The sequence below is a fragment of the Dicentrarchus labrax genome, unplaced genomic scaffold, assembly GCF_905237075.1.
Source record: "Dicentrarchus labrax unplaced genomic scaffold, dlabrax2021, whole genome shotgun sequence".
Taxonomy (NCBI): Eukaryota; Metazoa; Chordata; class Actinopteri; family Moronidae; genus Dicentrarchus; species Dicentrarchus labrax.
This window is the reverse complement of record NW_026136718.1, coordinates 6,526,621-6,540,039: the sequence shown is the minus strand read 5'-3', so window position 1 is coordinate 6,540,039 and position 13,419 is coordinate 6,526,621. Positions and strand designations below refer to the sequence as shown.

The 13,419-nt window shown below is 38.7% G+C and overlaps 1 protein-coding gene across 1 annotated transcript in view; it reads left to right on the top strand.

Annotated features, from left to right (window-relative positions):
- LOC127350463 (disks large homolog 1-like) overlaps window positions 1-13,419 on the top strand; it is a 105,363-nt gene that overhangs the window by 56,993 nt on the left and 34,951 nt on the right. The window contains 7 exon segments of the mRNA XM_051377143.1: window positions 2,948-3,001; window positions 5,968-6,018; window positions 7,555-7,679; window positions 8,580-8,749; window positions 9,271-9,407; window positions 10,204-10,348; window positions 11,913-12,045. Coding sequence (XP_051233103.1) covers window positions 2,948-3,001; window positions 5,968-6,018; window positions 7,555-7,679; window positions 8,580-8,749; window positions 9,271-9,407; window positions 10,204-10,348; window positions 11,913-12,045 — 815 coding nt within the window.

The window sequence follows — 13,419 nt, the reverse complement described above, 5'->3', positions numbered from 1 at the left end:
ACAGTTTTGACCATGTATGGTCAGACGTTAGAGAAACAAAGCTTTGATGCGTTGCAGCTGTTACTGTGCAACAATTGTCGTTCTGCCCAATTCGGTTCGTGACTTTTCTTGTTTCACTTTGTGTGTTTCTATGTTCTTGTGTGCATGGCATAATATGGCACGTTGCACTGATTGATTATTTAACAAACCGCTGTGCGTCATTTTGGGAGCCTTGATTTCTGTTTATACAATCATGATTCATCTGCTAATTGATAATTGAATTATTATGATGATGGTGTAGAAGCTCAACCCAGTGCCCTGCAGTGATGGACAATCATTTCCCAAGCCTACACACACACAAACACACAAACACACAAACAATCTTCCTGCATAGCATAAGAACTATGACGATGAGACAAACTATTGATAGTCTGGATCTTCTAAGCTGTGCTGTGCTGGACTGAACCAGGCCATACTGTCATGGTAACACAGCTGGTGTAACAGCAATTATGTAACAACTAACAATCACTTCCATAGTGCAACACAAAAAAAAACACTGTCTGGATATGGATGTTGCGTGTGTTTGTGTATTTGTGTGTGAGTGCTTGTTTGTTTATCTTTGCACGTTTGTTCTTTTGGCCTTTTCATGTAACACAACCCCATCCACACACCCTGACACACTCATATTGATGTTACATAAGCGGGCAGTCTGACATGTCGTGTCAATGGAATCACCAGCTGACTAACGCACTGGATTTGTCGCTCTGTGAATTACACACACACACACGCGCACACACACACACACACACACACACAGATAGGTTGTGTGCTTTGTAGAGTGATGTTGTTACAATGGTGAAGGAGTCAGCAAGAGACAGACAAGTTAACTTTAGGCAGGTAGTTGCTTGGGTAAAGTAAGCATAAAGGTATATTAGGTTACATTAGTATCAGCTGAGATTACCCTGCTGTCAGATGAAGCATTTTTTTGTCAGTCAATACACTGAAAACACCCAACATACCTTTTATCATTCTACAACTTTCAAAGGCTTGGCAGAATCATAAATGCATGCTGTTTGGTACAGTCAGTGCAGAGCAGAGAACTGACTGGTTATCTTTGTCAATATGATTAGATGTGGCTCATCAAAATACTTGCAGAGACAAACACAGTTCAGATCAGAACCTTCTTTGACCTCTTCAAATAAGACTGTCTACTTGTAACCCCACATCGGAGGTTATGGCCTTACTGTGAGCAGTGATTGTTACCCCTCAGGTTGTTTCACATGATTCATTTTCATTTGAAGGAGGCCAGAAGTGGTAAAAGAAACATTTAGATAAAAAAATGAAAAAAATATTATGTGTAACTTTTTTTTTTTATTTATCTTTTTATCTTTTATTTTAATCTTGTGACCTCAGATTTATCTATGGAGCCCTTGTGATGTTCACTGGCCCTGATGTGACCTGTGTATAATCGGTAATCAGTGGGGGAATCTAGCTAAATACATTTACCTCTATGCTCTACATTTAGTTGATAATAGGTTCTTTTATTTATGCAAGATTTTGAATTCACGTCATACACAGACACACACAGATCCTAACAGCTGCAACTGTCAGCATGACAGTGTCTTCTCACCATCAATGAACCTTACTGTATAATCACCCAGCTCGCCCCCTCCATCTCTTTCTTTACCTCCCTCTGCTTCTTTTCTCCGCACCATTCATTTTTGTATTTTTTTACTAATGTCTGTACATCTGTCTGCACCCTCTGCTCCTCATCGCTGTTGTTGAGGACGCAGATTTAACTCCTCCCATCATACCTATAATCCCTCTGATCCCCCCCTCCCTCTCTCTCTGTGTCTGTTCCCATGTGGGATCAAGCATCCTGTCAGCTTGACTGACAGACAGTTGGACATGTGGTGGAGAGAGAGAGAGAGAGAGAGAGAGAGAGAGAGAGAGAGAGAGAGATGAGATGATATATGTGTGTGTGTGTGAGAGAGAGAAAAGTAGAAAAAGGGGGGGATGAGAGAGGTAGAGATTAGTGTAGAGGGATAGATGCTATTGCTGCTCTGTTGCACACTGATGCCGTGAAGTGAAGTCTGGGTGGACTGTCCATTTGGTTGGCTAGCTTGTTTGATGCTTGGTTAGCTGGTTCATTTGTGAACTTTTTTGGAGCTGGAGTTTCACATTATCTTACGCGGACTGGCTTGCTCATTGCTGGTTTTTCGGAGGATACTAGACCTATAGATACACTGGACTGGCGAGCGCTAAATACTTTCTGGGGGAGAAAGTGAGAGGAGACAGGAAAACAGAAAAGTGGAGACAGGAGGCGAAAGGGTGGAATGATAAAATGGGGGCTGATGCTCTCCTTGCAAATACAAGGAGAAAAAGACACCTTGTGGCTGTTTATTAGCTAGTGTGAAGTTTGTCATTTGCTGTGCTTGAGTAGGAAGCAACAGAAAATATAATGTCAATCATCTGCTGCTCTAACCCTAGCTATGCTGTGCTGGACTGAACCAGGCCATAATGCGGTTGGCATTCAAAGAATAGAGAGAACAGAGGAGTAGAGCGCAATATCCTACAGGCTATTAGAGTACAATGTAAAATGTAAAAGTACAGGGTATTGTGATATAGTATTTTGTGGTGCAGTAACAGAGCTTTATAAAACAGTCTGTTACAGTTTGGTTTGCAGTGTAGTACATTAGTATTGTCCAATATAAGGGCTGTGCAGTATGTCATGCGGTGTATGCTGTCGCTCCGCGGTGGTAATCTGTAGCAGATGTACTCAACATGCTGTACCAAAACATGAGACGAGTAAGTCAACACCACAGATCTGTGCAAACGTGTGTTTATGTGTGTTAAGTCTTAAGTTTCATAGTGAACACCATCAGCCAGCCGAACTACTGCATGTCTCTGGTTTCATAGTATCCTTCAAATTAAAAGTGTTTGATAATGTTGCTGTTCTGTCTTGCAGGCCAACCCCCCTCCAGTGGTGGTCAACACCGAGAGTGTCGACACCCCCCCATATGTGAGTACTGGTTCAAATGTGTACTTTGCACCCTGCTGATACTGTAACATCTCTGTGGTCAGTTCTGGACTTCATACGGTTTATATCCTTTATGACGAGTTTCTTCAGGAAAGACACGTACGTGGGTGGAGCTGGCCTCATATTATATAGGATCTCACATAAAACATAGAGATCACACCTTGGTTGACTGTACGCTTTACTGGTGAGGTTTTGTTTTGTTACAATATGGATGCCTCTGATTTATTTGTAATTAATTTATTTATTTCATCTGTCTACTGTCTAACATTGGATGAATGCAGTTTTATCAAGCATTTTCCATTCATTATATATGTGAAGTGTTTAAATGATCTTTTAAGCACTTAAGTTATCACTTTGGCATACAGAGTGAGGAGAAGTGGAATTAGCTTTTTCAGCAAACAATCACAACAATCAGGAAGCATGTAGGAGGAAAATAAAGTAGTCCATACAGACCAATCACTAGTCTTCTACTACATTGCTCTGATGATGATCAGCAAAGGCTCCTATAAACCCAGGAAACACCTCGATAAAGAAGCGTTTATTAATCCTCACTGTTAATACATTTTAATTGATCCAAATCTGTAAAGTTTCTATTCATGCAAGACATGTAAATGTTGTTTTGAGGTTGAAAGGAAAGGTTTTTTTATACGTATGTTTATATTTCTAATCTTCCATATGAAATTCTAGTACAATAATTGCGAAACTTTGTAAATATTTAACCATCAACCATAAAAAATTTAATATCAGGCATTATTTTCTGTGTAAAGATCATCTTTTGGTGCTTCTACTAAAAATGCTCCGTAATTTCAATATTTCTCCCCCATAAAAATGCACAAGCAGCGTCCTGGATTTTGACAGAAATCTCAGTCCAGAATTAGATGGATCCAGATGTCATTTTACTGGTAGCCAGCTGCCACAGAGAATCAGTGTCTGTTGTTGTTAGATAAGTTTATTATGTAATTACTGTGGAATTACTCCCTGCTGAACTGCCTGGAATATAACACAGAGAGAGAGAGAAAAAGATTTATATCAAGCAAATTTCACTGATAGGGTTGTCGACTGTCATTTTCTGTCAAAGAAATTTGATTCATGCTTGTAATAATAAATTATGAAAATATGATGAAGCTGGTATGTTTAAACACACCGCAGATGCACAAGGCTGTTTCTACCTACTGTGCCTACAGGACTTAGAGGCTAAAACTTTGATAATCCTTCAAAAGTGTTACTGAAAACATCAGTTGATTTCGTCATGCTTTATTTAAATAATAAAGGGGCTCTGTTAAGCAGGATACATTATAACATCTTGGAAACATCAAGCTTAATCGAAGCTTTATTGTCTACACTTGTTTATAGTAAATTTATGTGGCCTTTCATCCAGTCTGAATATATGCGGAGTGTATGGTAGGTGATAGCAGACACACTGCACATGCTGGCTGATGGAAGAGTGTGCCCTCTGTTCGAAACGACAGAAATTCAAAATCTAAACTAATCTGACCGCAGAGAGACACAGATTACAGCCAAGGGGATTACATGGGCCGTTGGGATGCCACTCGACCACTGTGTGTGTGTGTGTGTGTGTTTGTGTGTGTGTGTGTGTGTGTGTGTGTGTGTGTGTGTGTGTGTGTGCGTGCCTGCCTGCCTGCAGCAGCTATAGCAGGAACAAGACACTCCTCTCTCAGAATAAACCGAGAGAAATACAAAATATATAATAGTCTACTCGGATCAGATTTAATTCTGTGCACCAGTCATTCAGTCAGGAAATACAGACATTAACATATTTTATAGTGCAGGCAGTCCTGGCTGAGCTGTGTGATTGGCTCATGGGTAATTCACCAGGGATGTTCTTAAATATGACATCAGAGAAACATCGTCATTAAGTACGCATTACCAGTTTAAGCTCTCTGATTCATGCGTCTTTCAAAAAAACGATCAAATGTGTAATTTCATTTTTTTTTAATAATTCAGCTATTTGTTGCAGTTTGTTTAACCTGATGAATGAATGAACGATCAGATAATCAGCTCCCACTTTGTAGTAGAGTTAGAAAGGAAAAATTCCTCACCTCCTGAATGTTGATAAGCAGTAGTGGTAGTGGAATAAGAACACTTTCTCAAGTACTTGAGTACAAATTTGAGGTTCTTGTACTTAAAATCTCATGCCACTGTCTTCTACACTTTAGATTTTTAGCACAAAAATATGAAAATGTACAAGTAGAGCTGAAACGATTACTTGATTTATCAACTGACAAAATTAATTGGCGCATATTTTGATAATTGTTTTGTCATTTTTCACACATTTCACGGCTCCAGCTACTCAAATATGAGGATTTCCTGCTTTTCCTTTGAATTATTTTATTGTGAATTCACTTTGGGCTCTTGGTAATTGTGACAACATTTCTCACTATTTTCAATACTATCACTATTTTACAAACCAAACAATCAATCGCTTATTGGAGAAAATAATCAGCAGATTAGCTTTAGTCTTTTACAAAATAGTTAAAAAATGAGCTCCATCACCATTTTTTTGCATTGAGTACTTTTACTAATACTTTAAGTCAGTTTTTCTGATTATAGTTATATACTTTTACTTAAGTAATTTTTTCAATGCTAGACCTTTACTTGTAACAAAGTATTTTTACAGTCTGGTATTTGTAGTTTTATTTCAGTAAAGGATCCGAATCCTTCCTCTACCACTGCTGATACTGGAGGTTATGGCACATATACTGACACAGAATAAGCTGTGATAAACATGTAGGTTTAATGCAACACAAGACGGCGGTGCACCTGCCAATAGCAACTGACATGACACAGAGAAAAACACTATGAATTATGAATGTCAAAAGCTTTACCGTAAAATCAAATGAGCATTTTAGTGCCCATTACAGGAAAACAGCTTTCAGTGTTTACTCTTAAATTAACTAACGCACTTATCTTCTCTTCCTCTCTGACAGGTCAATGGAACAGAAGCAGACTATGAGTATGAGGAAATCACGCTGGAGCGGGTAAAAACATACTCACAATGCAAACACACCACCAACATGCATGCCTAATTATACACACTGTCGATGTACTCAGTCACATCAGCCCCTCGGTGACAGTACCTCCATCTGTTAAGACTGACCCCTGTCCTCCCCGAGCGCTCCTCCATAATCACGCTAAAAACATCCTTCGTGTGGTTGAGAGCAGAAATGATTTTGAGCGTCTGTGTACTTTAAACTGGGAGAACTGGAACCTGTGCTGAGACATAAAAGATGCAAACACAGACTGAGAAGGTGTGAAAATATTTATTCTGCGAGATAACTGACAAGATACTGTAGCTATTTCTAGCACATCGATTTTTGAAACAGGCCATTCGTATCCAAGTCCAACTAAAATAAAGCTCAAGACCATTTTGGGAACTATAACCAATGCTAAATGTATCCAGTCAACCAATGTATTTGAATCAGCCATCGCAGTACATAGAAAATGCAACATTGTGCAAATACATTACAGTATACATTATGTAAATATACTTAAATAATGGTGAAGTCGAGGAAAAATCCAGAAAACGTACTTACTACTCACTGCCATGTTAGGCTGCCAAACATTATAGAGGTAAATGTACAGTATACATAATCATCAGCCCTGTGACTGAAGTAAATTCAATGATAATGTGATGTTTTAAGGACACACAAAACATAAGTTACAGTGTGTGTTTCAGACTGGAGGTGACACTAGTTTATTTACCTCTACCTCTCACTGAAGCCTTACTACACAAGCAATTTGTTAACTAATTCTCCAAAAACTGTATGGGAAAATAACCCAAATCAGTCCTAAAGATACATTTGTAAACCAGAAAACCTATAAACCTTCATCTAATCTGCATCAGCTATCTTAGTTCTCATTAGTTCTTTCTCTCCTTCATCTCATCATTCTGCTTTTCCTCCACTCTGTCCCACCACTGGTCCGACTACGCTGACCCTATTTCCCTGTCCTCTCTGTTCCTCGTCCATCCATCCCTACTTTCTTTTTCCTGATCCTCTTCCCCCCTCTCTCATTATATTCCCCTTTCTCTCACCCCGAGGCTCTCTCTCTTCGTCTCTCCCTCTCTCACTCTATTCTCCCGTGACCTGGTTCTGTCTGCTTGACGGGATCTGCTTTAAAGACACTATGGACATACACGCAAACACAGGCACAGGCATTACACTAGTTTCAAACCCGGCGACAAAGTATGAGAGACTGAGAGAAACACACACAGAGCAATGGCTGTCATTAGGTATATAAACTATCCAGGTGTGTGTGTGTGTGTGACGTTTCCATTATAATATTTATTTGTTACTGAAAAGTATCTTGAAATCTCAGTATAATATATATATATTTTTTAAGTTTCTGGTCTGGATGGAGAGATGATTTCTTGGCAGATACATTTTTGAGTCTAACAACAGTAACTCTTTTATTTATCTTAGCTCATTTAAGCTTAAAATTAAAATTATCTTTTAAAACCAATGTGTATGTTCATTTGTTCCATTAAAACACACTCCGTGTCTGTGTATGTGTAGGGTAACTCAGGTCTGGGGTTCAGTATCGCAGGAGGGACTGATAATCCTCACATTGGAGAAGACCCCTCTATCTTCATCACCAAGATTATACCTGGAGGGGCCGCAGCCCAGAATGGGCGACTCAGGTACACACACACACACACACACACACACACACACACTCTGTGGGGGCTGAGTCATCGATCAACAAGCATGTACTTTCTTTTAGTAGACTTGCATGCGAGAGAACACGTGTGCGTACAGATATAGGCGTAGGAATCACAAGCACACTTGTGCGCACAATCATTTGTTGATAAAAATACACAATGACACTTTTGTTTTTGTTAATTATAAGGATGAATTTATACTTTTACACACATAACTCTAACCCCAAATCTTAAATAATAAATAAAATAAATAAATCTAGGCACATATATATATACAGTAGTAATTAACCTAAGTAAAATAAGCAGAAATATTAATAAAATATTCTAATTCTAACTGTAACCTAAATACTTAAATCTTATATAAAATGTTTAACCTTGTTCTTTTTGGAAGTCAAGTTATGACTGTGAAGAGATGTTGTCCTCACAATGCAAGTACAACTTACAGCAGCAGACTAAATACAAATTGACAATTACATTTGATATTTGATATTTTGAAAGAGTACTGTAGGGAGAGCATTTTCACAGGAAACACATCAAAACATTTAGAAGGGAAAGTGAATATAGTTGTGCGTGTGTTGTTTTACCAGTAGCTATGAGCTCCTCAGGCTATGTGATTGAACCAGGAAATTCACATTAATCAGTCTAGCACACATGCTTTAAGATAAAACTTTATTTTACCTTAATCCAACATTAAAAAGGAAAGAAGCCAAACAACTAAAATATATTGACAGCAGCTGGCTCCCACTGTGCTTTCTCCCAACTAGACCTGTATCTTCAAAGTGAAAGACTAGAGTTTAGGAGATGATGTGTATCCTTCGTCTCCACTACTCTTTATGCAAGTAAAATGACAACTCCACTGTATGTGACTTTGCTGTGCAGGGTGAATGACTGTATAGTCCGGGTAAATGAGGCAGATGTCAGGGAGGTGACCCACAGCGGGGCTGTGGAGGCGCTGAAGGATGCAGGAGGTCTGGTCAGACTATGTATACGACGCAGGAGGAGCCTCACTGAGAGAATCATGGATATCAAGCTGGTCAAAGGGCCCAAAGGTGAGAAAATACTACAATGGTAAACAGTGGAGTCTGTAAGAAATTCAATTTGAAGTGAAACACTGACTTTGAGATTAAAATGATGACTTCAGCTTCGTTGTTGTTTGAGGGTGTTGACGTGCTTCTCCTGTCCTGCTACTTACTGACTGCACGATAAGGAAACAAGGAAATAAAGACATTAACTGGTGCCTGAAATTGAGAAAAGTATGATGAGACACAGTTTTCTGATTGGTGCTGAAAAGTCAGCATTTTTCCGCACTAAAGATTCAGTAATATGATTGAGCAGGGGAAAGAAAAGATTAATAGAGCAATTAAAGAAATGGACATGTGAAATATATGAGAGGATGTGGTTTACCTAATTTGATTTTGCTTTTGTTTACTTCCCTATAATTGGACTGTATTGAATCTATCAGAACGGGTAAAAGGGCTCAAAGGAAAAAATTAGAAAATGCAGCTAATAAATATATAACATAAAGAACAGGATCAGGAAACAAATATGAGCTGTTGATGTTCTCTCTCAGGTTTAGGGTTCAGTATAGCAGGTGGAGTTGGAAACCAACATGTCCCGGGCGACAACAGTATCTACGTGACTAAGATCATCGAGGGAGGGGCTGCACACAAAGACGGACGGCTACAGATAGGAGACAAACTTGTGGCTGTAAGAAATTCATTTTTATTGTTTTTTAATTCTTCTTCCCTCTTCTGTCTTTTTATTCTCTGCACCTATTATCATGCAAATATTCTAGTCTAGTACGCAGATTGAAATCCACATCAAAGCAAAGTTTTATTGGTTCACGTAACCACACAATTTGTTTTCTAATATAAAAAGTTTCAAATGAAAGGCAACACAAAAGAAGTTTGCTATGGATTCAAGTTTATTAGCCCTGTATAGGTAATGAATATCCCTTAACATTATTAATATAACCAAGTACTGCCTGCTATGAATTGCTATTATTGTCATAAATATTCCTAGTAACACCAAAGATGAAATGATTTGCTCTTAATAAAACTAGAAATGTAATTATTCCACAGTAATGTTACCAAATTTAGGATTTTAAATTGAGAACAGAGCAAAAACAAGGCTCTCCATTACCACCTTTATTAAATTCTCATGTATTACCTGCTGGGTGTGTTATATTCTAAGACTGAATTAGATGCATTTGAGAGGGATAGTGTACAAGGGCATAATTGTATCAGATTGTTACTCTTCTGCTCTACATCCAAGCCCGTTAGCAGCAGCAGACCCATTCGGCATAAAAATGAATATGTTTAAAGCTTCTTCTCCATTAAATTAACATCCAGCTATATGTACAGACCACAAAACTCTATCCACACTGTATGATTTTGCTGCAGTCTGCCATAGCATTACATTGGACATAATGTTGTATATATGCTGTCTGTGTGTTTATTCATGTCTGTGCATGGTAACAGAGTATGTCTCCATGTGTCTCCAGGTGAACGCCTCCTGTTTGGAGGAGGTAACCCATGAGGACGCAGTGGCTGCCCTGAAGTCGACTCCTGACGTCGTTTACCTCCGTGTGGCCAAACACACCTCCCTTTTTATCAATGACAACTTCCCTCCACCCGACGTCACTAATTGTAAGTACACATACACCAGAGACTTATACCCATAATGCAACAATTTTGCTTAATAGTTAATTTCTCACTTTTATTCTCAATGTCAGACACTTCCTGCAGTAAAACAGTGCTCTTGTGCATGTAGCACACATCACTGCAGCCAAGAGACTGAAGCATTTTAGGGCCAGATGGTGTTGAACTATAAAGAACAGCAAGAAACAAAGCTGTTGATGGAGATTTTGCTTAGGGTGGGTTTATAATAAAATCAGCCATCTACTATTAGGCTTTTTGCAAAGACTTTTACTGGAAGAGTTCATTTACAAAAAGTTGCAAAAATTAATTAAACAACACATTCCCATGAGAGAACAATAACAAAACATGATTGATCTCAAACCAGTTTGATTGATATTCCCTGGAGTGCACAGAAAACACTGAGATATCTGTTTTTGCAAATTAACCCTCCAACTGCAATATCACAGTAAGCTTAAATTCCCAGACCATTATGATCACCAGCTACCTAACAAAGCACAATGTTCATTAGCTGATAGATAGAAACAAACACATTTCATACTCCTGAGCTTCACTATATAAATACAGAAGTGCTACAAAAAGACGCAAGACCAGGAAAGAGAGATATGAGGTACAAGTAAAGACGGACGCGGATGCGGAGCAGCTCAGTCGTGGTTGAATCCGATGTAGATGGATCATAAAACTCACCCCAAACTGTCTCAGAATAATATTGTTGCAAGTCATCATGAGCATATCACTGAGGGTAAAAGGTGTCAAATTTCCTGTGAAATCATTTATTGCTTTCAGTGAAGTGGTTAATAGACCTAGATTCCCACATCAGGGCTGAATACCACACGGGACTGTTTTGTGTTTGCGCTCATGGTATGTAGAGCCATAAAGATTTATTACTCCACTCAAATTAGACAACACATTTGTACTACTGGTTGACACTATAAACATGCCTGAAAGAGTCTGAATTGAGGATGCTGTGAACTCCATAACAGTTAAAGAGCTCAATGCAATATCTTATCAACATGTTAGATATGGCTGGAATAGTGTCCATTGTGATAACGCCAAATACTTCCAGTGTTTTCAAACCAGTTCAAGTTGGTTAGAAACATTATATGTTATGGTTTAAAAGATATAACGATGACATCAACCAGACAGTTTAAATGTGTTGTATAAGGGTCTTATGATCAGTCTGGGTGAATTTGGTCCACTGGATTACAGCCACTTGTCACCTCTCCAAATCAGCATGTTCTCAAACAACGTCATTTTTCACCGCTTTGAATATAACACGTTACCAAACAGCATATATCACACCACCATCTCTCAACATATCTCTCATTATATACGGTGCATCTACAGCTTGGACTGACTGTCTAAAAATGAGCCAGGATTGATATATGATGATATATGAAATATACTATTTAATCAGAGCCGACGATGTTTGAAATGACTAAACTAAAAGTACATGAAAATACACATTCTTGCTTTAAAAAGATGCAATTAAGTGATATTTGTATGGCAGTATGGTAAAATAAGAATATAAATGTATGTGTGTGTGCTCCTCCAGCGTACTCCCCACATCAAGACAACCATATAAGCCCCTACATGAGCGGCAGCCAGTCTGTAAGCCCCGCCCCATTGACCACGCCCAGATACTCACCGCTGCCCAGGGCCATGACTGGAGACGACGACATCACCAGGTGAGACCTCATACACCCACCCTAACCCTAACTGACCCGTGTGTCCAAATAAAACACGACCAAACATATTCATTGTGTAATTATTTTTCCATTCAAGGTTTCCAAAGTTCATCACGGTTGAACTACATATATATAGGGAATTCAGGTGTAGGAAAACTTTGCATATCTATATATATATATATATATATATATTGTTTCCATTTAGACTTTTCAGGGTTTAATAAGAATATCAATCTCAATATCAAACATCAAATACTGTAGTTCTAGGAAGAAGCAGATAGAAAATGAATATGTGACATTGCAGTGAGGTTTTGAAAATATAATTTTTATTCTAATCTGGGTTTAAGAAGTTAGTGTTGTATTTATTGTTTCCATGTTAATACTAAACAGGAAATGTATTTTCATCAATTGGAACTGAGGTAGTTTTCCCATTGCTTAATACATTTGACAATATTTAATTGTATCATCTGCTGCACATCCAACTCTAATGCAGTAACAGCAGCTATTTGTGACAGTCTGACACCTTTCAGGCGTCAGTAGCACATCCTTATTTTTGTTTAAATGTCATGCATGTCACACAAATTCATCAACACTGATGAATTTCTATCGCTGCTCATGAGCTTTACTAGCTAAAAAAAAAAGAATGATTAAGCTGGTTACAGGGTCAAGTGTCAATTTTCTCTTCTTCTGTCTCTTAACCTTTATTGCTTGTGTCATGTCCCCCTCTGAGGTCTTAAGTGGCCCTCAAAGAGGTCCACAACACCAGATTGGGAAACAGAGTCCTAGAGAGCCCAAAATACACTGAGTGACCTGTGTCCCCGCCTGCTCCCCCTGCTGCTGCTGCTGTGTGTGTGTGTGTGTGTGTGTGTGTGTGTGTGTGGGTGTGTGTGTGGGTGTGTGAGAGAGACAGAGTGGCAGTAAAAGGCAGATGGCAGTGCAAATTTTGTAGATACACTCTCAGTGCTGCTCTACTGTCTTTAATCCATTTTAATGGACGGATTACAGCCTATCACGGCCCTCGTCACTCAACTGGCGTCACCGTGGTTACCAGAATATGACTCATTTCGTCATAGCCCTTTGGGCCAATCAGAGCACTTTGATTACAATAAATCTGATAAGCCTCAGACTGACTGCAGAATGGTCATTCTGACGTCTGCCCTTCTTTTTTCCCTCTGTGTTTGTATCTCTCCTTTATTCTCTCTTTCATCTCTTTCTCTTTTCTCTCTCTGATTAGTTTCTCATGCAAATAGAGGATTATGGGTTTTAATAAATATCTACTCCATGTGCACAATTTGAAGAACATCTGCTTTCTCCCCAATCAGGTGATTTCAGTTGGGAGATCTTTTATTTATTTGTGCTGTAGAACGATAGATT